The sequence below is a fragment of the Emydura macquarii genome, unplaced genomic scaffold, assembly GCF_026122565.2.
Source record: "Emydura macquarii macquarii isolate MOO-44397 ecotype Brisbane River unplaced genomic scaffold, CSIRO-AGI_Emac_v2 contig_3122, whole genome shotgun sequence".
In the NCBI taxonomy this organism is placed as follows: Eukaryota; Metazoa; Chordata; order Testudines; family Chelidae; genus Emydura; species Emydura macquarii.
In genome coordinates, this window is record NW_027133259.1 from 5,277,367 (window position 1) to 5,305,063 (window position 27,697).

The 27,697-nt window shown below is 43.3% G+C and overlaps 1 protein-coding gene across 1 annotated transcript; it reads right to left on the reverse strand.

The window, feature by feature from the left end:
- On the reverse strand, nucleotides 1-27,697 carry GALNT8 (polypeptide N-acetylgalactosaminyltransferase 8). The gene is made up of 11 exons (XM_067530949.1): nucleotides 27,484-27,697; nucleotides 23,564-23,876; nucleotides 18,816-18,982; nucleotides 15,670-15,853; nucleotides 14,254-14,451; nucleotides 10,631-10,745; nucleotides 7,523-7,708; nucleotides 5,832-5,969; nucleotides 4,323-4,418; nucleotides 2,704-2,871; nucleotides 1-760 (listed from the first exon to the last, which is right to left on the reverse strand). Exons 1-11 carry the CDS (start codon nucleotides 27,695-27,697, stop codon nucleotides 602-604), a joined length of 1,938 nt encoding a protein of 645 aa, XP_067387050.1. The 3' UTR covers nucleotides 1-601.

Here is a 27,697-nt window from a genome sequence, read left to right on the forward strand (position 1 = left end):
ACAGAATTTCAATGCTTGAACAATAAGAGGATAGAATTAGGAATATACTACCAAGCACCTGACCAGGACGGTGACAGTGATTGTGAAACACTCAGGGAGATTAAAGAGATTACAAAAGCAGAAAACAATAATGGGGGATTTCAACTATCCTCGTATTGACTGAGTACATGTCACCTCAGGAAGGGATGCAGAGAAAAAAATTCTAGACACATTAAATGACTGCGTCTCCTTCTTCACCAAGAGGAGAGGCAATTCTTGATTAAGCCCTAAGTGGAACACTGAATGTGGTCCAAAAGATGAATATAGCTGTCCATCACCCTCCTGTTTATGTGCCAACATCATCCCATAGTTCAGAACATAAATTCCTCCATACCCAAAATGTGTTCCCCAAATGTTGTAGAGTCTACCTGAGATAATCTCCATTGTGAAATGTCCTAGGAACATAGAAAAAATGCTGCAGCATTCTTTTCAACAGAAATTTTTTTCTTCTTTGGAAACCTCTGAAGAATATCAAATCCATATTTTCCCGGTGATCTCATTTCCCCCCTTTCAAGAGTCAATACTTTGAACACCAAGGCATCTGTTGGTTGAGATAAATAAGCTATTTCAGAGCACCTTTCTTGCCCCAATCCTTAACTGTGTGTTGAATATTCCATTTCTGTCCAGTGCAGTCCCGCATTGCAAGTCTGTAAGGGGAAGATGGATTGTCCTTTACAATTTCAAGGCATCTCTTAGTTTTCTTGTTCATTACGGACGACCCCTGCAAAATGAAAGAAGCATGAGACATGCTGCAATCTGCATTTCAGTCCTGAGTGCCCAGGCAGCCAACAAGTCTTCTGATTTCTGTAATGTGTCAGGTCAGTGAAAATGTTCTCTGCACACTGACAAAATACATTTTTCTCACCGAATCTAGCTAGACTGTGATCATAGGTAGGGAAGACAGCTTCTAGGTTTGACTGAGGGAACACAACTGTGCAGTTTTAAGAGGTGGAAAGTTATTACTCTGGAGTAAAGTTAGCATCAGGCTACCAGTGAGTAATGCATTAGTAACAGAAAGAATATTTTGGTCTCATTTCAACTGTTGGGTTAGCATGCAGGTGCAGGGTGGTACCAGAGGCCTGTGCTACACAGGACGTCAGACTAGATGATCTACGGTCCTTTCTGGGCCTTAAAATCTATGACTCTATAAGTCAGCAAAGAAGAGGACAAACCAGTGACACACAACAGAATGACAAAGTTATTCAAGTATTCAAAGACTAGATGATCTTTGTAGATGTGATTCCTATACATTAATCAGAGATACAAAAATAACAAGTCTTTTCTTGTAAACAGAAGTGTCTTCATATGTACTGACAAAGTGAGGTCAGTAAGTTACAGGGAAATCCCTAAAGCCTATTCAAATACAATTATCTTCTTTAGAGCTCAAATAAACCACTCACGAGGTCTCTAGGCTGGAACTAATGGCATCACCCTAACTTCAAAGGGAATGCATTCAAGGCAGCTGGTTTTTCCCAAGTTTTGTGTAGGATGGGGTAGCATAAAGAGGTGAAATCATAATGATATCAATATGCTGCCAAAGCTTTACACTTTAGCATGGTTTTCCTTTTAAATAGGGTTGGTCCACCTAGCTTCCATGGGCCCCATTACGAAACCCAACCTTTAAGTGTTTCACAGCATAGCTTCATATGTAACTTATAAGAAGTATTGGTTTACTTTTAAGATGGGTCTGGCAGTCTTTCAGAAGTATCTGTTCCCTACTTTAAATGGTCTCCAGACACATGGTCACAAACCAGATTACAGACAAGAGAAATCTGTCAGAATCCCACCCTTCGCTCCAGATCAGTAACGTCTCTGAGGTAAGTAATCCACAATATTTCAAAACGGTTTGCCCTGGGGGCAGGCTAATTTTTTGGAGAAGGGCTGGTAAGAGGACGGCAACTAGGGGACACTTGGTTGAGAATTCTGGGGAGCAGAGACAGGCTGGTCTCAATTCCTTCTGCCAAGGACCTGTCAAACTCTCTACCAGGCTCTTCTCTCTCCCCCAGTGTTCTTATATCACCCCGTCATAGTGGTAGTTGAGTGTCTCAGACCAGATCACAAAGAAGCAGAGGGAGGCCCTGTCCCCAGACCTTGGGTCTATCTATCTAATGATTTGATGCTAGCTATCACTGTGCTGTGTGTTTACCGCACAAAATTAAGGAACTCAAATCAAAAGGTATTTCTCTGGGGCAGAGGTGTATGGCTTTGTTCGTGCGGGGCTGTTTTGGCCTTTGTAAAGATTGTCTGTCCTGGTTGAAGGCTCTCTCAGATCACCTTGTACTGAACACCGTCAGATTTGGTCCCACTCTGACCTGCTCTGACAAGGAGTTCCACAGCCAACGTCCTGCTTCTGAGAAAGTCCTGATTCCAGCAAATGACCATCAGAATCTGGGTCTCTCCTGCTGTGTTGTCCCTAAGGAGGCTGGCTGTCTTGTTGGGAAAGTGGAGGATAAAGCGGAGTTTGAGGTATCTAGGTCCTGATCCATTAGGTGTGGAGCACCTGCTGTTCCCATTGACATCAGCTTGGCTCCTTACACTGCGTCTGCAAATCCTACAGCTGGGGCTTCCCCATATGAAAATGTGTCCCCTTGCGTGTAGAGAGTTTTTAGGCTCCCTCAGGACAAAAGATGCCATTGAAATGTAGGGAAATAGAAATTCACCTACCTGCTTAAAATCCCAATGCATATTCAGTCCCTTTTTCACAGCCTCATTACATTGCTCTATAAACGGCAGATCCCCTGTGCCAGGGTCAATTAGGCACCGATCAACTGCATTCTTCCGAGAGCGTAGGCCTCCTATATACATTTCTCCAGTGCTGAGATAAAACAAGTGCTGAAAGGGAATGTTACATTGGAGTCAGCGAACTAAGACACTAACGAAATCTCAAAGGAGGATACTAGACATCTGTGAAACTGCCTAACATTAGATACGTGGGGTCAAATTCATTGATATCATTGAAGTTAAATCAGGATGAATTTGGACCACTAGAGCTTTGACGTAACTCTTCTTCTCCTGTTCATGGAAAACAGGTAGATTATTAGGGTGGAACTGTAATCACTAGCTTCCTCCTACGGAGAGAATAAGTAGTGGGGAGTGAGGCGTTCATCACAGTCAATCCTTAGCCTCTTTGCTGGAACCACCACCAGCAAGAATAATGATAGTCAATGTGGGGCGGGGGGAGCTGGCAAGTGAGATCAGCTCCCCAATAAAGATGGAACTGACTTAATTTACTTAGACCATGATGCAATCTGCCCCTGCCTGCAATGAGCAGGAGATGATCATGATGGTCCCTTCTGACTTTAAAGTCTGTGAGTTACATGGAAAATACTTTAAGATTTTATACTCTGCTGCTTATTGTTTGGTATGAGTAGACTATTTTGTTAAGTAAGCTCCATTTTTGTTTGCCTTTTTAAACTTTTTATTATTGAACCTAGAAGTGTTTTGATAATTGCTTTGTGTGCATGGATGAGAAATGTATGTGGAAGAGGGAAAAATTAGATAAAGGGGGAAAAAAGAAAAACATTAGTATCAAGTTGTTTTGAAAACAGGAAGAGGAGTGAAAGCGCCAGCTGCAGTTGCATCCTGACCCTGAAAGCCAAAGAATGAAGACAGACGACCCAAAAGTCCGAAAGCATCCACCCTGGGAAAGTAAGACAGAAATAAGAAAACAGCCAGACGTATAATTAGCTGGAAAGTAATTAACAACCACATGACTCTAGATGGATCTGGAGGTAGCCTGACGCAGCGAGGCTCATAGACTGGCATGAGAGTCAGTGACTATAAAAGATGGGCTGAAAACATGGACACTTCGGGTTTCATTCTGCAATCATCATCAACAGGAGCACTGGATCACAACTGACAGAGGCCTGGCTTCTTTCTTATGCCTAGCCTAGTTGGCAACGCATAAAGGACTGGTAACTATATTATACCAACTTACAGGATCTTTGGGGTGTGAATAAACGTGTGAGTGTGTGAACACAATAGCCTTTTAAGATCTTATGTATTTACAATAAATGTGGCGTATTGCCTTGTCCTCTGAATAAAATCTTGCTAATCATTTATTTTACAAGTAGAACAAGTTGACTGCCATTCATATTTGTGGAAGAGATTTGGTATATTACTTGGTAAAATATATATAAATATATATATATAAAATTTAGTCTTCCCTGTTGAGAGCATATGAAGAAGAAATTTCAAGAGTCTATTTCATTGCCTAGCAAAGAATCCAAAACAAAGGCTAAGAAAAGATTTTGGATTGCAGGTAAACAGCTTGTTTGCAATACCTGTGGTGAGTAAGCATGGCAGACATACATTATTGGCGTGTTTTCCTGGACAGGACCTTGGTCTATGCAGGTGTTCTCATTCAGAGTGTTTTTCATCTGCAGAGATAAAACAGGCATGATTATGCATGGAACAACTACCACATCTACTTGTTCTCACCACTGGTTTTGTAAGCTCTACTGAGAGCTCTGCTGGTTTGCAATTCTGCTTCAGAGCTCGAAAGGAACAAAAGAACACAGGATGGATTTAGAAGAAGAAATCTCAAAACAGCTTTTCAGAGTTGACTCCATCCCTGAAAACATCAGAAGCACATCTTAAAGCTTTTCTAGTGTCTGCACATCTAAGCTTGGTCAACACGACAAAGTTTTGCTGGACTAGCTGTTAGCTAGAAGTGTGAAAAAAATCCCATCTCCTAGCTACGCCAGAAAACCCCCCGGTATAGACTCAACTATGCTGATAGAAGAGTGCTTAGATTATCTAATGTCATGCAGGGAGATGTTCAGATAAGCTGGCAGAAGAACTCATTCTATTAGCACGTGGTGCATCTCGACTGGGGGTTCTGGCAAAGGTTCTAGAGTGTATACAAGTTCTCAGGTTGGGGAGCCCTGCTATAAACAATTGTTCACTGACAGAATAATCATTGAGCAGTCCCATGTAAACCACATCACTAACTGTATCACATCACCAATAGAGAGGACGGAATTTTTTCCACTGAAACGTTTTGGAAATGTGTTTTTTGACCAAAACAATTTTTTTTTTCATTTTAATTGAATTTTTAAAAACAACGGTGTTCTGTTTCATTGTGCGTAAATCAAAGGTTTGCATGCATGCATTTGAGTTTGCACAATCTGCACATTTGAGTTTGCACTTGGTACAATCTGCAAGTGTCCAGTTCAGCCAGAGGAGTTTAAAAACAATGGAGCACATTACCAAAATTGACAAACTGCTTCTGTAACATTCTGTATATATTTTACTCTTCTTTACCTCTACATTTCCCCGCTATCATGACATTTATTATTATTGTTCCAGTCCAAATGAAAAAAACTTAACTCTGAAATGAGTGACTAGATGCTGTCCTCCCTTGATTTACAGCTGTACAGTGGGCAATGATTACTTTTCACCTTTGAATTTCTGCAACCTGTTTGCATAATATTCTACTGAACGTTGCAAACAATTATGGGAGAGATTCATCCTTTGTCATTCCCTGCTCTATGAGCATTCTTATGTTGCACAAAAATGTGTCCTTCTAAATACCTTCCAATGCTATTCTTATGCTTATGCCTGTAGACATGCAATGGGCACAATTCAGATATGCAACAGGTACAGAAAGTTGACGCTCACTTTAAAGTATCTCTAAAGCCTCTAGTAAAACATACCTGAATTTGACCAATTTACAAGAGCAACCTGGGTTACAATGATCAAGAACAAAGAAGAAATTGCCTTCAACAACCCTCATAATATTGGAGATATCTAACTGTTGTATCTATGCAGTAGACATGCACAGTACTTACTGTTCCGTAGCCAACAATGGTGGTCAAAGGTATTAAATTAGGATAAATGTTCTTTATGTACCAGTCAAAGCTTTTACAGTTCAATTTCTTTCTTAGCTCCTTTCTGGAAGAAACATCTCCATAGTCTATTCCATGATTCTGGGGGGAGGGAGGGGGGAAAAGAAAACAAAAACCATTTTTTTCAGACATTAATTTTAAAAGTGACCCGCAAATGAGGAGGGAAGGGGAAGGGAAAATGGACTTGTGCCTTCACCTTTTTGTTGCTTCTTCATAATATATAAAGAATATCTAAAATCTACTCTTAAAAAATCCCTGATTACTTTTTACATTAGAAATGCTGATTGTGTTTTGCCTGGAAGACTGTATGAATGACAGTAGAATGAGTATGTTTATGAAATCACAGGTACAATGGAGGTAAAAACTAATTAGTTGAGAGAGCAAGTGCTTTTTTATTCAAGTTATTTTGTTTTCATTAACATCTATTTAACTAAACTACTGGCAAAAAACCCTCTTTTTCTTAAAGATTCAAAACACCACTCCAGGTAAGAGCAATGCATCTTTGATCTATACATTCTTCCATTAAAAAAAAAGAAAAAAAGACAACATTCCTGATGCATTTAAATGGGAGGAAATAAAAATTAAAAACAGTATGCAGAGCTTCTTCGTCAAGAAAGAAAGAAAATAAGGGCACAAATCCTCCCACCACCACTACCTTTGCTAGGTCACCTTTAAAGGAAAATGGCAGTGTACAAAATGTGTTCTGTTAATAGTTACAAGGAACAATAAATCACTTTGCATTTTAAATGTAAGAAATAGAACCAAAAAATATCTCAAAGTATCAAAGAGGAAGCTGCCATTTTGACATGCTCATGAGGGTGTGCTTTGTAGATCTCAATGAGATTTATCAATCAAGTCAAGTTTGAAGAATGTATGCACTGCCCTGGGATTTATTGTAAGTAATGATGGATAAGAAATTTCAGCTGGCATTATATATGGTATTAATTGACATAACTACAATGATATGTAGAGAGACTGTAGTTTAAGGCATTATCACGACAATGGAGAAAGTTAAGGTTGAGCTTTCAAGCATATCTTTGACTTTCCTGAATTTTGAGTGCTTGATTTCCCAACATGAATATGCAGCCTGCAGAGCATGTTCTAAGGCCCACTCTTCTTTTATCCCTTGCTGTGAGAAAAGGGTGTTGGATAGTGGGAATGTGGGACTCTGCGGCATTTTGCTTCTGGAGGTCAATTAGTGTAGGGTGTTGCTCGGTCTTTTGATAAAAAGTAACTGACTTGCCTGTCTATTATTTATTAATACATTTTTAAAGATATTCAAGGATTCCCAGTTCATTTGATCTATTATCAGAACACGCACAAATCCAAACGAACTATTTTTGTTTAAAAAAAGATAAAAATTATTACATTGTAAGTTGTTTGGGGCAGAGACCATTTTTTGTTCTGTATTTGTACAGTGCCTAGCACAATGGGGTCCTGGTCCATGACTCAGGCTCCTAGGCACTATAATAATAAGAATTATTTTTTTTAATGGACAAATTTCACTAACACATCCGTTTGCTACATCTGGCCTCGTTGTTCAGATTTCTTTGCCTGATTAGTCATTTGCTCCCGTACAAATGACCATCTCAATTTAAATAAATCAATTTTTAAAAACCAACCAAACATGTCACCTCAAAAGGAAGATTCCATGCAAAATAAACCATGTATTTATAGTCATCCATCCACACTTCGGCCACTCGCAGGGCGTTTCGTTTCATAACACTGATCCAGTCCAGCAAATAGGGTTTGTGCGCTCTTTCCAGGTGAGCAACTCTTGAACAGGGCAAGACTTCTATCTGACCCCCACACTGCCAAACCTGTAGAGATGAAGCAGGAGTTCCAATGAATGTTCATTTGGACTTGGCTCTTTTCACAAGTGGTTAGCATGATTTTGTTCTACAAAAGTGACTTCAAATGGCACCTCCTTGCTCAACAGATCTGCTCACTGTCAGCATTCAGAGTAATTTCTCCTGGCGTTAGTGACAAAGGGAAATTTTTGGTATTTTTTTTTTTTTAGCCTCCACCTCACTCTCCCTTACCTGTGTTGGCTCTGCAGGGCCTATTTCGTTTTTTGCGTCATTAACGTCCAGTAACAAGACCAAGCAGTTACTCCTGTGTAAATCCTTTGTGTGAGGTGACCTAGGTGCCATAAAGCACAGAACTGGCCCTACAGAATCTTAATCATGAGTCAGGGTGCAGGAGAAGGAGAGAGTAGCTTGACTCTGATACCCCAGGCTGAATTTACAGGGCTGGCACCTAGAAACCCTACCCTATCCCCATCAATCTGCTTACAAACTGAGCACATTTCATACAAGAAATCACTGACGGGCAATACCGAAGGAGCCCTACAATGCTATTTTTGAAGTCACTTTTCCACATAGAAATGTATTTAATGGGCCTGACTCTCCATTCTCCTGTGCCTCGTGCAGTCAGATGTACCGGCGCCAAGAGGAGACATAGTGCTACCATTCTGACATGGTGATGCCTCGCACTGGTGTACATGAATATACATGCTTCAGGGCAACAAAGAATGAGGCCTCCGTGTATTTTAGAGTTCATCCCGTCAATCCCACCTTTTCCCTCGGTGGATTCTGAGTACTCAGAATCTACCATATTTATTCATCCCACAGCTCACACTTGAATCTTTCAGAGGCAGTTACTACCCTTCTAGCCATAGAAAACTAGTTGAGATTCTCTTTACAGGATATTAATGCCATCACTTCAGTAGTTGCTGTTAAACAAGACAAAATACATTTTGCTTCTAACTTAGATCCTTATGTGGCCCCTATTGCTGTAGTAACGGGGGCACTTTACAATCTTTAATGTATATAGCTTCACAAAGCCTCTGTGAGGCAGGACAGTGGTGCTATTGCCCCTGTTTTACAGATGGGGCACTGTGGCTCAGAGAGGCTAAGGGACTTGCCCAAGGTCACACAGGAAGTCTGTGGCAGGCTAGCAAACTAATGACTGGACCATCCTTCTTCTAGATTAAATCACTGTATGCAACATGTTCCAACTGCTGCTACTAAATCTTAACTAGCCACCAACGAATCGGTTTACAAATCCAGTATCAGTATTTATCTGAGAAGAGGGAACATGGACTATGAGAAAAGGGACCATCTTCTTCGCAGGCTGGCCGCTTGAAAGGAAATAAATGTGTCCAAAATTATATGAGTGGGAAACCCAAGTACTTCAGCAAGGAGTGCTGGTGATTTAAGACTCAATGGTCTTCCCTTTCAATCAGTACCGAGCCAACACTGCTGCAGCCAGGTCTTAGGGAGCAGCTGTAGGGACTGAATTTTAAATAAAAGGTGTGCTGCTGACTGGATTTGGGGTCACCGTTTATAATATTATTTAATACCAATATGACAACATTGCAATGAATATCTAACAAGGTATGCTGTGTCAGGTACCATTGGAAAGGTTAGAATTTGCTAAATCAGATAATATTGTTTGTGTGTATGTATCGTCTTTGTACTGTAATGTGTCTGTATCCAACCACTTGTGCTGTGCTACTGGGCTACACCCCCCAGGCAGATTGGTGTCAGCATTGATGACCCATCCAGGGCCATTACCTTTACAATAAGGCCAGGGAGAGAAGCCAGGACGGCTCCTATGAGTCATCAGGGACATACCTGTGCTCAGGGGGACAGCAAGTGCCTTTCCCTGCCCATTAGCTGTGAGCTTGTGTTTGAAACAAGCCACGTGGCAAACCTTAATAAAATGCAGCTGCACCAGCTCCATCTTGTCTTCAATCCTGCTTCTTACCTCTGGATCAATTCATCTACAACTGAAGCTGTGAAACAAAGGACTGAGACCCATCCAGGTACTGGATGTACACCAGAGGGACTATACAAGCCTGCTAACACCATAATTCCGCTAAGAATCTGACATATATGGACTTTGAAGTAGGGATGTAAAGCATCAAACAATTAAACGGCTAATGCAATTTGTAAACAGTAACCGTTTAATTGTTGTATTTTGGGTAAGATATAAACTTATATTGGTCTGGTAATGTGGTTGACTCTTTGGGGATCAGAAGCACATTTTTTATAAAGGGACTAGAGTATTAATAACTTATCTCTTAACTGGACCTAGTTGCTGAGTGGGAGCCAGAGACTGAAATGCAATAAAGGGGGCCTTGTATTTCTTGTTGCAGCTTCTTGATAACCATGGTGGGAGATCAGGAGCACTGTTTGTGACTGGTTGGGGAATCTAATTTCAGTGTTAGCTACCAGTTTGGGAGAATCTGCTCTCCTTTTGCAGCCTGCCCTAACCTTGGCATTTTCAGTGGGCTACCCTAGGCATGGACGGGTCACACAAGGTAAAACCAAGAGCCTTGTGGCTTGACTACTGAAAGCATAATATGCCACGCTGCTTTCCAGGAGTTCCACTGTGCTGTAGCAGTGTCCACGTGGGACAGTACACCACCGCAAGTTAGTGCACTTTATAGATTCACATCCTCCTTCGCTGCACAGTAACTTGCCATGTAGACAAGACCTCAGCATGTCAGGTGCTGAACTCATTAGAATGTCTGGCCATAAGTGTCACAAGGATAGCTGCTAAGCACTTGGCACTTTTGAAAATCTGCCCATTTCATTTAGGTACCCAAAAGGGAGCGGAACTCTTTTGGAAAACTGAGCCCAATTGCAAGTGTGGAACACTCAGAAATCCTGCCCTGAGTTCTTTTGAAAATCACATTCATGGCGTTTATTTTATAAGAGGAGAATTAAACATACCCGCAATCCAAGTTCCACATTCTCGCCTCCATATATATGCATTCCGCCATCCAGTACCCCAATCTCACCCAGAAACACTCTATGTGCAGCAAGTATCCCCATAATAGATGGGCTCCTGGGAAATAGAATGGATACAGTCAGAGAGAAGAAATAACTATGAAACAAGCACAGAAGTAAAGAGGTATATACAATCATTTAGAAATTAACCATACTCTTTTGAATTTCCTGTTCGGTGTGAAACTGAGTATTGGGCTCATTGGGACAGTTCTCATTTTGTTTATGCTAGTTTGGGGGATCCCTTGTAAATTGCTCTTTTAACTAGATTTGGTTTTCTTCCACCTCATTTCTATGACCACCCTATATTTACAGTGGACATTTCTATAATGCATTGAAGACCAAATTCTGCCCATCTTTACCTAGGTATTTATATGGCCTTTATTGTCATTGTGTCTGAGTGTGAAATGTATTTATTCAGGGTGGAGTTATGTTAGCAGCATACAAATACAGGACGCATGAATCCTGTCTCTCAAATATGGAAGGTAAATGCCTCATAACGTTTTATTTATATTGCGTACCTTGTACATAATGCCTTTGATTGCCAAAATGCACTACTTTAAGTTGGGAGTGTTCACGCACCACATGTGAGTTAGGTGTGAAGGACTTGGAAGATGTCTGCAATATCTTATGAATGTTCTATTTCTTGTATTGTTACTGTGTTGTTTGCTACAGGGTTATAAGGGGCTAGATCCCAAGATAGAGAGGAAAGGCCCAAATAAGAGCTCCTCAGGAAACACCAAGGGCTATGAACTGTGATGTTACCTCAGAGCAACCCAGTGAGATATGGGAACTGTTTTGACCAAATGTAAGAGGGACACAGGAACTGTGGAGAAGCAGACTGAACCCCAGCCCCAGAAGTGGGGGTGTCTGGGTAAGCTAAGCTTATCTAAGCGTTAAAGAAGACAGTTATGAATGTAGACTGTGGTGTCAAAACCCTTTACTTCTGATGCTGTGTTCCTGCTGAGGAGTCAGTTGGGCGGCAGGGGCTGCAGTCTGGTACTCCTGTCAGAGTGGGATAATTGTGAGATTCCACCACAAGGAGGTGAAGGCGCTGGGCCTGTCACCTGGAGAGCTGCACTCACAGGGTATGTCTACACTACAGCTGAAGACCCCTGGCTGGCTCATGCCAGCTGACTTGGGCTAAGAGGCTCAAGCTAGGGGGCTGTTTAATTGCGGTGTAGATGTTCAGGCTTGAGCTGGGGCCCAGGCTCTAGAACTCGGCGAGGTAGAAGGGTTCCAGAACTCAAGCAGCAACCCAAGCACCACAACTCAACAGCTCTTTAGCCCAAGCCCCGTAAGCCAGACACCCGTGGCTGGCCCCTGCCAGCTAGGTCGAACTGTAGTATAGACATACCCTTTGTTACCTGGCAGCTCTGTGTTCTTGGGGAACCAGGGCGCAAAACCCCAACTCTCTCTCTCTCTCTGGCTCACCTGAATTACCCCCTCATACCACCCTGCAGGCTGCTCTAACCAGAAATCAAAGACATTCTCAATATGAAAAGGCAGGAGACACAACTGAAACCCTCCCATCAAGGGTGAGACAACTCCCCATGCCTCACAAGCATCTCAGTTAGCACATGAATGGAGAACAGAAGCCTCATCTACATCGAAGATGGAACACGCACTGAACTCTGGGATTGGTACAGCAGGGAAGCACTGCACGTTGGGAAATCTCTGCTCTCGATGTAAATGAACTCACACCTGCACACATCCAGCTCCGCAGTTATCAGACCATTCTAGGTATTGATATGCAAAACACTGAAGCCTGGCTGCATTGTGAGCTCTCTCTCAAGGAAAAGCGCCATTCCAGGAAGGATCAGCTCCTTGTGTCAAGACATTGTTTATCCATAAACAAACCTGGAGTCTACAAAAATCCCCTATCAAAGCTCAAACCCCTGTTCTGATGTTTGGATCCAAAATTCTGCATCAGTTCCACTGGAACCTGTCTTCTCTTCCTGCCTGATCGTGCTGGGGGCTCTGCCAGACTCAAAGCACTCCAGACCCTAAGATGACAAACTTGTTCCTGGAAACCTCTGAACTGCATGGAGTGGTGAGATCAACCCCACCCCGTTCTTCCCCCAGCACACCTTTTCTCTTTCCCCCCTCCGCTCCCTCCCTCCCTATCATATTCCAGGTATAACTTTCTACTTTTGTAATCAAACCTGGGCTAGCTTTCTCCAATACCTCAACTGTAATTGTGTAGTATTGTAAGCGTTTGATTGTTTTTCTCTCCTTGTATCGTATCACTATCGGTATCATAAGTTTTATATACCTGGCAATAAAATAACTGTTATAAACAAGCTGGTTGCCACTTTCTCTCTCTCTCCAAACTTTATTTTATTCCTTTGTGTCCTTGGTCCCTATCTTGCTCTGTAGCAACACTTCTCTTATCTAAGCTAAAGATCCCTGGAGTGCCCAAAAATCCTATGGGGTTTGCTCATCAAGGGGGTTACTGCTAGAACAATTGTGGTGTAAAGGGGCATATGAAGGGGACAGCCAGAAAGTGCTGCTCTGCCTAGCCTATGGATTCCAACTAAGGGTGCGGCTCAAGTGCTGTTTGACCCAGCCTGATTGATTCCAGGGGCAGATAGAGGGGAGTAGACGAAAGGTGCTGTTTAGACCCAGCCTGCTCAAGGAGTGTGCTCTATTCTAGTGCGTGGCAAAGGGGCATATAAGGGTGGCCACTGAAAGTGTGGTGTCACCCAGCCTGCTGAGTTCAGGGACACATAAGGGGTCGGCTGAGAGTGCTGATAGCCCGGTCCGCTCAGACACACGCGGTTAATCTGAAATGTGTGGGTGTATCTATGGGGGGGTTATTTGAATCTGGTGCTGGAGGAACCCAGCCCTGAAAACCTTAGGTCCTGCAGGATAGCTCCATTGGGAGGGGGCTTGTAGCCCTATGAACACACAGGTAACACAAGCAGTATGTTAATAGAATCACACCCCTAGAATCACACCCCCCTTCCAGGAAGGTAACCCTAATAAATAAGCATACCCCAAGGTGAAGGGCAAATCTGGTAACACCTTAGAGAAGGGTCAGAGCTACAACTAATTCTCACCTGTGACAGAAAGCAAATATTATTATCCAGTTTTATAGATGGGGAAACTTGGACAGACAGATTAAATGATTTGCCCAAGATTGCAGAGGCAGAAATGTTCAAGGCCAGAATTAGAAAGCAGGAGAGTCGGGATCCCAGTCTTTCACACAGACCACATGGGACAACATGAGATCGCTAATGTTATTGCACCACCCTCAGATCCAAACCGACAATTTCAACCCATACATGTGAAAAAACCCTGTGTTTATTAGTTTTAAAGCTGAGTCCAGGGCTTAATTTGTGCCAGGGCTGGGACCCGGCACCTCTAGACTTGGCAGTTCATAGCCCTGGCACCTCTGGGTTTTCTGCATCAGTAATGAATGTAAAAAAAAAAAAAATGCTTGCACCCCAGCACCTAATTGCTTGAGCTCTGGCACCCCTTTCATTAGAAATTAAGCATTGGGTGGGTCTGAAAATCTCTCAGATGTCTGGGCTAACTGTTCCCTTCAGAATACTATTCAGACTTACCGGACCGGAGCCGTTTCATCTTTGAGCGCGTACCATTTGCTTGGTAATGGTTCATAGAGGCACCATAGCTCCCAGTCAAACCCATCTGCAGCCACAGCATACTCAAGAAGCTCAAAGTCATCAAATCGAACATTGTCAAATACCGGTGATATGATGACAGTGCGATCTTCCTTGATTCGAGACAGAATAGGTTCAGCCCTGAGATAACGAACAAATACATTATTTCCATCTTGCAGCAAGTCTGGACCTGACAAACCAAAGTGCATGGCACCATAATGCTGAAATGTGCAGCCCATTTCTAAAATTGGGACCAAACAGATGATTGATTTCCTGTCTCAGCTGTACCAAGCAATTCATGTCCTACTAATCCAACTTTCTCTTTTGCAGCCCTATGCTTTCTCCCAGGCCATCCCAGCAGTTCATGCACTGGGACCATTGCTACTTACCTTAGCCATAATCACTTCACTGTTACCTTGCCTCTGTTGCCTCTCACCATAGATTAATATTGTAAACTATTGTGGGCAGGGGCCTTTTTTCATCACGTGTGCACAGCACCTAACACAATGGATCTCTGATCCCTGACTGGGGCCTCTTGGTGCTATTGCAATAAAAATAACTTTAACAAATAGGAGGAGCCCCGGGTTGTCCTTTCCAAAGAGGGCTCTGTTCGGTTCAGATATATCATAGCGTGGAGTAGGGTGAGATTAGAGATGTAACACAGTCTCAGAGATGAAACGCTGTCCACCAAAGAAGCGAAACAGTGTGGGGAGCAGTCAAGCACTGAACCCAGCTAGCCAGGATAGAGGTACTTTAGAGGGATGTGGTACAGAAAGGAAGGGTAGGGTAAATACGCTTATCTAAAAGAGATTAGAAGTGCCTGTTAACAGGACCTTGTCTTGATTATCTTTGTAATCAGCCATGCACATTTATAGCTCTATGTACAATCATTACCTGGTAAGAACAATTAATGCTAAAAACGTCAACAGGTGGCATATGAGTTTGGTTTAAATCCTATTTAAAAGACAATGGATGTTCTAGCACTTTTATAAGTACCAAAAAACAAATAGATGAGGACTTTGGTACTGAAAGAAAACAATCTACGTAAATTCTGATCACATGTCCTTTCGTATGTGTATAGACAAGGGAGATATCCGCCTGCCCAGAAATACAACGAAGGTTGCACAGCTTACCTGCTGTTCGCTAAACAACCTATATGACTACGTCCTTAATTTAAAAGTGCCAGTTCCTTTTAAAATTAGTGCATCCCGTCTCCAATCAAAAGTAAACATGCAGTTAGTGGCCTCTACTTGCCATACTTTCTGGCGTTGTTTGGCGAGGCAGAAAAAAAAGCCAAGCGCCTCGGCTCCACAGATAGACTCCTCCCTCCTAGAAAATAATTCCCTCATGTGATCTTACCATCCAACATTCACTTCAATATGGGCATCCAAGATTGCAACAACATCGGCCGTGGACGCTTCCCAGCCTGAAATCCGAGCTTGTGTGAGGCCTTCTCTTTTCTGGTGCCTCACAATTTTTAGCAATCCAGGATACTTTGCATTGTAAGTTTTGATCTGTTCATCCAAATGTCCTTTTAAATCCTCTAAAAATAGTATGGCACATTTTAGGGTTTTTGGGTTGTTGTCCCCCCCCCCTCCCCCAATTAATGGAAATTGTTGATATTGGGAAACAGAAAAGACCAATTAGATAACATCTTTTTCAGCTCCTCCCAGCCCCATCATCAATACATATTTCTTCCTTTAAAAAAATGGCTAGAATTATTTGGTTCCTAGGGAGAACTCCTCCTCAGGAAGTAAACCTTGACCTAGGGTAACAGCTCATCCAGGACTTAATGGACCTGATTTTTAAAACCAGCTTCTATTTTGGGGGCCATAATTTTGTGCCCAAACTTAAATGCACCCACAATAAATTATGGGCTCATATAGCAGCCATTAGACATCTAACTATCTGATTGGAAAAGATACAGTTCGTAATAGTACCAGCGAAAAAAGAACCTGTTATTGGGTAAAAACATGTCTGAGGATGTCTTTTGGGGGATAGGAAAGCTCTCAGAAGAGTACAGAATAGAACAGAAAGAGCCCAACCACCCCACAATTCATTATCCTAGGAAACTTCCCATCACCCCTGAGGTAAAGGCTAAAAAGGGAGCTAGATAGGCTCATTGCTCGTGAGATCATAAAGCAAGTAGAGGAACCAGTGGAGTGGGTACACTCATTAGTCATAGTAGAGAAAAACATGGAACCCTTCATTTATGTACAGACCCAAAATAATTTTTAAAAATGTTAAAAAGGGAATATTTTCCAAGACCAACAAAGGGAGATAGTTTTGGACAGATGGTTGTTGCCAAATACTCTTCTACACTTGAAGCCTCAGCAGAACTCTATAAAATGACTCATTCGTTCTGTAGAATTCTGCTGATGCTTAGAAAAACAGAGCACATGATTGTGCAGTCGACACTCTCTTTGGCAGACACTGTTTCTGTAGGCTGCTATTTGGTTTGTGTTTGGCACTTGGAAAATAGAACTGTTTGATGGTCTAGGCTGGAGGGTACTAAGCTTTGCATAGATGCCATGTGGATCTTGCAGAAAAAAAGCTGGGGCACTTTAGGTGGCTAACTCAGCAGTTCCAAACCTTCATGAGTGCGTGGCCCCCTTTTCAACCTCCAAACATTTCACGGACCACCACATGCTACTATTTTTATTTGAAACTGTACATTTCCTTGGTGAGGATGTTTTTCTTTTCCATGGACCCCCTATAGTGGCATCCCAGACCACCAGGGGTCCGCAGGCCGTAGGCTGGGAACCACTGGTCAAAGGCCAGGTCTACATTTACCTGGAAATTCGGCGGCAGTCAACAGGAGTCATGCAAGCTACGCAGAGTAGCTTGAGTAACTCCCGTCAACTTCGTAACTCCTCTTCTCCGCGGCGTCTTCACTGTGCTGTGCCGACGGGAAATGTGTTCCCATCAATGCAGCACTGCACCACTTGAGGGGGTGGTTTTAATGCGTTGACTTCCGGATCGATTGAGCGGGTCTTCACTGCCACTCAATCGATCCGGATAGATCGATCTGATGGCGGCAAATTTGCTGCCATCAGTGAAGACATACTGTAAGTCTAAAATGTAGATCCTCTAAATCCCTGCTCAGCTCCTAAATTCCCTAGGCACTTAAGTTTCGGCAAGTGAAGTCCCCTGGGTGCCTACATTTCTGCCAATGGGCGCACACAAGCTGCCCAGATCCTGATGCTGCTGAGCTGATCAGCACCTAAACCCCACTGGGATCCTCAAACTGAGCATTCCTACACCTGTCTTACCTGTGGAGCCCAATCCAGTGGGAGTCCTCAGAAGTTGCCTACTGCACCAAACTGAGAAAGAGTTCCCCTTATATCCTATATGCCATTGGCTAGAGCACTCATTGATACACAGCAGGGACTTAACTCAGGTCTTCTACCTTCCAGGAGAATGCCCTAACCACTGGGCTATAGGGTATCCTGGGCAGGTCTCTCAATTTCTCCTGTTGAAGGTGTGTATAAAGTACTTAAATATTAATTGGGCCACAAAGAGAGTCAGAATGACTCTATAACCTGGCAGTTAGGTCACCCACCTGTGAGACCCAGATTCCAATGATTATTTAAGTATTTCAGACAAAGTGAAAGAGCTTCAAGAGGACTGACTGAGAAAGACCCACCTCGGACAAGGAATGGGTACAATGATTCCTTGGAACAGTGACCAACGTGAGGAAATTTGTTCTTAATCTATGTAATCAAGCCAGCAAACTGAGAACACTTGTGCACGGATGTCCAATGGACATGGGATGCAAATCTTAATAAAGAGCTTGAGAAACGGAAGTTATTAATTAAAGAGGCCCCGATCCTGAGGTAATAGGACACTAAGCACAAAACTAAGTTGTCCATGGGACACGTCCAAGGAGAGTATTATTGCAGCCTCCTCCCCTACAGCTGTGAAGGTGTATGCAAGTGTAGCAAAATTGGAGAGCAGTGGCTTTTGTGCCATGAGCACTTACAAAAACTGTGTCAGTATGCCCAAATAGAAAAAGGGGCTTTGACCTTAATCCATGAGTGTGAAACGTTTCATGTCTTTGTTTATGGGAGATGGGTGTTAGCTGAAACTGACCACAAACCACTTATTGCCATTGCCAAAATGAGCCTGGCAAACAACTCCCTGAGAATACAGATTTCTTTTTTCAGTTATTCTTCTCACTTCCCTGAGATGGCCTTACTGGAAGGTACTACAGCTAAACAGGTGATTATCAAATCTATTTTTGCTAGATATGGTAGATCTGATATAGGAATGTCTGACAACGAGCTGCAGTTCAATGAGCATGTGTTTCAGTAGTTTCCAGTGCAGGCTGGATTTAGCTATGTAATTGTAGACCATCAGCATATTCTCCTCTTAGCCGTCTATTACCAGGCTATGCAGCTTTATTTCTCTCAATCCCACCATGCTGGTTCCTTTTCTTAGCGCTTGCTCCATTGTGTCTACCCAGAAGCAAATGAATATGTCTTTGCCTTTACTGAGTCACTTACCGTTTGAGCTGTAATCATCTACCAGGACAATTTCTTTCAGCAAATGAGAAGGCGTTCGGTTAATTACACTGGTAATTGCACGTAAGATGATTGACACTGCCTCATTCATAAATATGAGAATGACACTAAGTGTCGGGAGGTCATGGGGATATTTTTTCACTTTACAGCTATAAGAGAGAGCGAGAAGAATGTTAGTAGGTTTCCTGAAAAGACCCAACAGAGAAGCAGTCAAGTGAAGGGAGCATCTTAATATTCAGTGTTAAGCACAACTAGCACAAAGGGGGGAAAGAGCTTGTTCTGAACACTGGCTACCCATGAAAGAGAGTCTTGAGGGCCTCATTCTGTGTAAAGGGGCCTTCACCGAACTGAGATCTAGGTCCTTGTCTTTGCAGAGATCTTGCCATACGTCAGAATTACAAGTAATCTTTGCCAGAGGGAAATTTGAGTATTTAAGCACAACCATGTGAATTTCAGTGAAATCTAAAGCACTGATTTCTTAACTTTATCGCAGTAAATTCAGAATAATTCTATTTTACTTTAATTCTATATTTCTTCTTGAGCGATTGCACAAATCCCACTTAGGTATGGGACTTGAACTGACAAGACGTATGTAGCAATAACCGTTGGGGTGGATCATGTGACCTGCACTTCCCCATGTCTCCAAACAAGGGTATTAAGGACGGAGTCACCTTGATCCTCCCTCACTGCTGTCTCACCACTATTCTTCAGCTTTAAGCTTTCCTTAATACTAGATTTTAGCATGGAAGTTTTACATAGCTCCATCACCTCTTCTTATTTGTCTCCTTTCCACCTACAATTGTCTTAGGCAAAACACGTTCAAAGCTGGGTGCCTACAATCAGGCACCTAAATCCACATTTAACTACTTAGGTAAAAGAGGTCTGATTTTTCAGAGGTGCCAAGTCAGCAGGGCTACTGAAAATCAGGCCACTCACTGAGATGTCTACCTATTGATTTAGTCCCCTACCTTTTGTCAGCCAAGGTTGAAAATTTTAGCCTTAAGCTGGGATTTTTCAAAGAAGCCTAAAGGAATCAGGCACATAAATCCCACTGAAATTCTCTGGGATTTGGACACCTACAGTAACTCCCATAGAGACCTTTGAAAAACGCAGCCCTAGTTTTTCTTCTCTGTATATGGAAACTTACAAATGCATGACGCCTCCCTTTAGGCCTTTGGCTGTTTTTGTTGCCTTTTTCTGGTTTTGCTGCATTTTTTTTTTAACCTTGACGCAGTATTCAAAGTGAGGACTTACCCGTGGTTTATATAATGGCATGAAAATATGTAGCTCATTATTCCTTGGCCCCGTCTTTTAAAGCTAATTTTTTTTTTTTTTTTTTGGCCATCGCTGCACATTAAAAGGTAAATCTATGCTGCATGCCGCTTTTGGCATCGTGCACTGTACATATGCATGCAGGGGCGTGCACAAGAGGGGGCAAGCAGCGGCACAGGCCCCCTGCAAGAATCATTGGGGGCACAGAACTCCGCCAACCCCTGGCAGAGAGAGCGAGCTCCTCGTGGCCTGAGGCCTAGGCAGGGGCACAGATCATGCCTCTCCAAAAGGGATCCAATTTAAATTTCTGCACATGCCCCTGTATGTATGCATGTAGTGCCCCTAGCACAGGGATCAAAGCAGCGTCGCTGGTGAGGCACAGCGTAGGCAAGGAGAGCAGAGACATACCTGAAGGGCGTAGCCATGGATGCAAGTCCAGACCCTACATGGGTCTCTACTCGCCCAAGCAACACCTCCCCATCTACGTGATTATTTGTAGCAGTGTAATGTCTAGGGCCACCAGATGTCCTGATTTCATAGGGGCAGTCCCAATATTCGGGGCTTTTTCTTATGTAGGCGCCTATTATCCCCCACCCCCTGTGCCCATTTTTCACACTCGCTCTTTGGTCACCCTAATAGTGTCCTGCTGCCTCTCAGATGCTAGAGACCTTCCCCTCTGCAGGGAAAGGCTCTGGCAGGGGTGAGGAGGTTTGTGGGGGGCAACAGTTAAGGGCAGAGTCTTTCCCTGCTGGGAGGTAGGACTCCCGCAGCAGGGAGCTGGCAGAGCCTTTTCCCGCTGCTGCAGTTCTTCCCGGTGAATGGAGCCTTTCCCCACCTTATGGGAAGATTCCAGGAGCAGGGAAAGGCTCAGAACTTCCCCCTCTACCTACCTCCTGCCAGAGCCTCTCACTGACACGTGGAGCTGCGCGCCGCAGCACGGACACAGCCTGCTTTTCCCTGCAGTGTGCAGCTGCACGTACCACACACACCGTCATCAGCAAGGCGTAGTGTAGACATTGCATTTGGATGGCCCCAGAGACCGTTAGAGCTTTTGTCTGGTAGGTTATTACCAATCAGAGAAGCTGTAGTTGGTTGCATCTAGGTTTGGGTGCCTTTCAGGATGCTATAACCCCTTTCAGCACCTATTGATTTGGAAAAAGATTTTCAAAGGCACAATGTGTAGTCATGCAACTGACTTGGTTTTGTGCCTATGAAAATCTCCCCTTTACAGTCTCTGTGCAACTGCATCACATCCGTTAGGTTTCTTAGTCCTGCCTCAAACTTGCTTTCTTAAAGTCTAATACCCTGGTCTCATCTTGCATTACCCTGCATCTACTATATATGACCCATAGTCTCAGATGTGCCAGTGTCAATTCAAATTAACTCCACTGGGCTCAAAATATTTACTCCAGATTTGCACTGGTGTACCTGAAACGAGAATCTGGTCCTATCCATTTACACCAGGCTCCTCGGGGATCAAGTGGGATTCCCACAGTAGGTGTTAGGAGTATATACTGGGCCTTTAAGAGCAGAGCACATGTTAAAGAGAAGGCGATCAGGCTAGGAAGGCCAGTTGGGAGCAGCCCAGAGTCAGTTTCACTAGATACACAGCTAGGAGCACACTGCTCTCCTTTGTCTCATGCAATCCTGTTTTAATTCTAAGACTCCAGGCTATGCCTCCTTCTTATAAGTCCACAAGACAACACAGTGGGTTCACTTCACAAGCAAACCTGCAATTGATATTCTTCTCCCTCATAAAACAGAGCATTATCTGATCCCAGAGGGTACTATATCCTTGCAGCTGGTGGCACCGTGTAAGATGCCCACCTACAGTACAGTAGAACACCTCGTTCCTTATGCTGTTTACACATTCTTTGTTCCATTACTTTTTGGAGAGAGCTTTCATTTGCTTGCTGTACCCACTACAGCTGGCTCAATCTACTTCTCAGGATACAAATCTTTCCCAGCTAGCCAAAGTGGTGAATTCATTGAGTTATAATGAATGAGAAGGGTTGGGTGAGTAGCTGGAGGATTTCCTAACCAGATAAGTATGAATGGTCTTTTTTTCCCTCAGGTCCACATGACCAATTTGCAGAGAGATTAATAGTTGCTTTTCTTTTCGCTGCTGTTCAGTATTGTTTTGTTTTGGCCTATTACTGAGCTAGACCCTGGGGTCAACATTTTCGTTCAGCTCTGAGTGCTGAATCGGAATTCTCCTGAAGTTCAAGATCGTTCGTTCAGAGCCGTCTTTAAAAGAACTCTTGCTGCTTCAGGAACCTCTGGTGAGAAAATCAGAGGAGAGATACTCTGATGTGGACAACATCTCATTATGTAGATAGATAGATAGATCTCATTCTGTTCCTATGTACGCTTGTGTAAATCAAGAGAACATATGCTGAACTCAATGAATTTACACTGGGGGTTGATCAAAAAAATGGGAACATTTTTCACAAAAATATTAGCAAACATGTCCCTGGTTTTCATTACAAAAAATTCAAAAGTTTGTTGACCAGTTCTAGTTACAGTGCTGTATGACTGGAGCATCACATCTATAAAGTTGAACAGCCCACTAGAGAAAGAAAGAAAGCACTCGAGAGTCTTGTAGCACACAGCCAGTGTTAATATAAGCCCTGGGAAACTATTTTTAGCCAGACTTTTGTCCTGGATCCTAAAACGTACTGCCTCGTGATCAGTCTCTCCAACCTCATAAATCTCAGCTTCCAGGCCAGCCTGCCATTTATCATAAAGCTTCTATGGAATACTAAGCTTACTGTCCCCTGCCATGAATAATACAAAGGAGTTACACAGACCTTTTTATCCAAGCACATTACAAAGACATGGATGTAGCAATATTCCTTTTTTTTTTTTTTTTTTTTAAACAGATTGAAAAGGTGAAGAACAGAAAGGTTGAATGACTTGCACAATGTCCCACAGTAAATCATTGGCATAGAATTCACATCTTCAAACAGCCGGGCATTGCCCTCTCCTCTTAACTACTCTGTCTACTGTGTATAAACACAATACAGCTCCCATGTCCTTTCTAACCTGCTTCTTTTCCTTGAGCAGGCTCTGTGCATGGGGGACAGTTTCACTCTCAGAGCTGCATAGGATAGAAAGCCTTTTGAATTTTGCTTTTATTTTTCCCCTTTGCTAGCATGTATCATTGTTAAAACGATCCTATTTTATTTACAAAACTTTCCTGTTATATCTTTTTGCGTACATCTCTTTTAAGCTCTGACCACCTGCTTTGTATTTTATTTGTGCAGAGAATTAGCCACTGCTTTTGTAAAACACAGAAGGAAGTGAAGGAAGAAATAAATCAAACTAAATGCGGCACAAATCCAGATCTGCTCATGGATCCCTTATAACCTTCCATTCCAAATCAGCTTGGGGCCTTGGATAGCACCTCTTTACAATCATACATCTACCTAAGAATGTATACAGGATTCATACTGCACCTGGGATATCTGGTGTCTGGAATAGATCGATCCAGGGGCAGCTGGTCACTGAGATAAACATTGTACCCATATTTAGTGAATAGATCCTGGGCTGTGGTTTGTTGGTCTTCTGTTAAATCTGAACCCCAGCGCTTGAATAAATGTGAATCTGGGAACAGCTTTCTGTGCACAACCTTCTTTTCCTTTTCCATCTTGTCTTCCTCCTTTGCTTTCTCAGCCTGATGCATTTCACCCTTTGACTTCTCTGGCAGCTTTATGTCATCTTCTTTCTGGTTCACTCTTTCATTATGAAAGGGCTTTTTAATGGAATTTGCTGCTTAAAAATAAAGTCTGTTTAGGATCTAATGACAATAGAGAATAATGTGTAATAAAAATAATGGGTCAGTTTCCTCTCACTGGTCTAAATCAGTAATAAATCAATGAAGTTACAACTACCATGAAACTGGCATGAGAGGAGAATCAGTTTCTAGCTTCTTTATAAAAAAGAATTTGTGAAGGCAGGAGTCCAAAACTTATTCCTAAAAATCTCAGTTTTACTGGTCAGATTCTGCTTTCAGTTTCCCTGGTGTAAACAAACAGAAACTCCATTGAAATCAATGGTGAGATGCAGAAGGAAAACCAGCGTGCAAGTGATATTAGAAGTAGGACTCAAGGAGTTCAATAGAGTTACTTCTGATTCACGGAAGTAACCAAGATTAGAATCCGGCTTTATCTGAACTATGTTGTTTTTGCAATATGGGCTATGAGTAGTTCTGAGCATAACGAGAAAACAATCTCTCCAGCCTATCCCCATTATGTGACTGCTTAATATCATCTCTCTTGCCTAGATGAACTTCTGGGGAACTGGCAAATTAGGCTGTATCCAAAAGTCAGGGGATTCACAGGCACTGTCTTTGGGTATCATGTCTCATCATACACGTGCGTACGGGGTGTGCCGGGAGCGTCCAGGCACATCCTAATGCAGGGGTGTCAAACATACAGCCCACGGTAGAGGGTAGAGCTGCCGCTGAAAGAGTGGAGGGCGTGCGATTTCTCAACGGACAGCAAGACACGGCAAGCTGCCGCCGAAAAAGAAGGAGCTGCGAGATTTCCTCACAACATTTCGTGGCGGAGACTGGGACATGGGGAGAATTCCGCCGGCGGGGAATTCAAATGTGGCCCGCCGGTGGAATTGAGTTTGACACCCCTGATAAAGATCATGGGTGCACACCCTATGAAAACTCCCTGGGTGCACACCCTAATGAAATGTGCCGCGCACGCCTATGTCTCAGGTATTTACATTTATTTTTGGACTTCGCTAAACAGGAGTGCGATCAACGAGGCCAGGGTGTGCTGGCTCGCTGTTACACATTAATGTCATAATAGTAACATATTCACTTTATTTCTGCTGACTATTCTTCTATTAATTATATTTATTTCAAAAGGAAAATATCCCTAAGAGACTTGCATGCAACGGAGCCCTCATTAGAGATATTTTCCCTTTTGATTTAGAATAAAAGAAGCGGTGTCTTTTTCTGATACTGAACCAAACACACCTGTTACTTTTCACAGTTATTAAAAGCAATGGGCAGAGATATGCAAGACAGCAGGTAGCCACGTGAACTGGGGTCAGACCCTGTCACTAATGGTGACGTGGTCATTGGGCAGGGGTAGTTTTTACTAAAGCTGGAGAAGCATAGGGAAAGGAAGGAACCCATACATGTTGAGCAACCTCCAGGGCTTCCTAAGATGCATTTGAAAGGGCGGTTTTCATCTCTGGATGATCACCGTGCTGTAGATCCCTGCTCTATATCCCCTTTCCCTGATACAAAACAGCCTGTCTAACTGCAGGGTAAAGTCTAGAAGAGAGGTTCTCACAACCAATTTGTTTGTTGGCAAAGCCAGCGCCTTGTCTCAACTATCCCTCCCACCACTGCCACCAGCCTGGTGGAACAGAACAGACCTGCTAACGAAGGGGGAAAGAATCCCAATGACAGCAAGGCCAGAAAGCCTGATCCTGCAGCCCTTATTTGGGTGATTTCAATAGGACAATTCGCCTGAGTAAGGCTGCAGGACTGTACCCATTTGTCACCAGGCCAAGCTTCTCCCCAGCTCTGCAGCATGTGCTGCCACATCCAGTCTTTTGTAAGGAGGTTTATTGCCTTAACAGAGGTTAGTAAACAAATTTGAAAAACAGACTTAGCTTGTTCCTTAGCCTCTGTCTTCAGGGCCAGGGGTCTCTGGCACTCCTGCTCCTGGCAGCTTCCCTGGCCCCTTGCTCCAGGGACCCATCACAAAAGCTAGCTCCACTCCAGAGTGGGTTTCTCTCCCCAGGGGACAGCTTGTCTCTATTCATCTCCCAACAGCCCTTAATAGGCCCAGGTGCAGCCCAGCCCTCTTTGATTGGCTGTTTTGGATTTGCCTGCTTTGGTCCAAGAACACTGGGTTTAGTCTAACCACAGGGACCAGCTGCCCTGTGACACACCCTCAACCCCTCCCTTCCAGGAGAAAAAAAAATTACCTTCTAGTGTGGCTACTCTCACCCCTCTAACACTCTTCTGACACATCATTCATTTTACAACATTTTGGGGCCCGAAAGCTTTTCTTAAACCAAGCTAAATATTCCCCTCAGCGGTGCAACATTTCAACTATTCTTTCCCACAAGTCCCATCCAGTCACCGAGTGTTCTCTGAGTCCTAGAGGCCATAGCCAGGTTCCTGCCCCTATGTCCGAACTCTCAGTCCCAGTCATCCTGAGGTTTATGAGGTGAGGCCAGGGTCTTATACCCAGGCTCACTGGGCATAGTCCCTACATTGTCTTATCTCCATCTCCTGGACTTTGGACTCGCTGCACGCAGAGTCTCTGCTTCCGTCTCAGGTTTGTGAACCATGAGAAGTAAATGTTCTCTGTCCTCGTCAGCGGACTGGAGATCATTGGCCAGTTGTTCATTCTTGAATTTGAGGTTCCGACATTTGCTTCCCGCTGACTCCAGTTGTTCTGTAACCTCTCCAGGCCTTAGAAGGGGAGTCATAAAACATGTCTGTGCTATTTCTTTCCCTGCACGGGAGCCCTGTTTCTCCCACTGGCTCCCTATTTATGCCTCTACTTTTTAACATGCTAGTTCAGTTGGAGCTAGTGTGGGTAGTTCTACCCGAGCTGGAAATGACATCAACTCCATTGTACACATGCCCTTAGAAGTTTCTTGTCCCATTCTGTATTCTCAGGATTGAACAGCCGCCTTCTTTTCTGCTCTCAGTTCGTGCTGCTTTTCAACACAGGTCAGTCAGCAAATATCACTGATCTCAGCAACCCACCCATGCAGTAGCACTGCTGCCAGTGCCTACTAGCTCAGGGAATGAGAAGAACAAAGACAGGGCCTGGTCACGGCCTCCTGTGTTCAAATCCTCTGCTTCCCAGGACAGCAGAAGCGAGGTGAAATAAGCAAGGGGATTCCCAAGGACTCCCTTCCCTTCAAAATAGGTACATTTCTTAAGATAGATTTTTTTCAGCAACAACATCTAAGATATTTTTTCCCCTTGTGATTAATCTGCGGGTGTGATCTGCTCTGCCAAGTGTTTCACATTTGATCTTAACCTCTTCAATCTAAAGCTGCAAATCTTGCTCTGTTTCCCACAGTTATAGCTATGAACTCCTAAATGATTAAACCCCATCCAACCCTCAGAGAGTTTAGGGTGATACCAGCCTAGAAAACAAAGTAGGTAAGGACAGATGTGAGTGACAGGCTATTTCTTGTATATAGGACAGAGAAATCCTCTAAATCAGAATGTTGCAGAGAAAATGTGCCCAGACAAATCCCAAGAAACACATAAAAACAAATGACTTCTAAAATGCAACAAAGTGCCCCCAGGGCAGAAGAACTGAGATTCTAGTTAAGTTAGATGTTCTAAACATGCTGCTGAACGGCAATGTGTTTTACTTACAGATGTTGTGAATATACATCTCCAAATGGCTCAGCCGCTCAATTACTGCATTTTCTTGGCTGAAAGATCGGGGGTGAACCTCTACGTATCCGGGGCTTTCGTTTTTCAGTTCTTGTACTACATTCTTCACATAAAACACAAGGCAGATATTCACAATGGAGACAAGAAACATCACAGTTGGAAAGAGACCTGGTAACCTTCTCCAGGACACCAT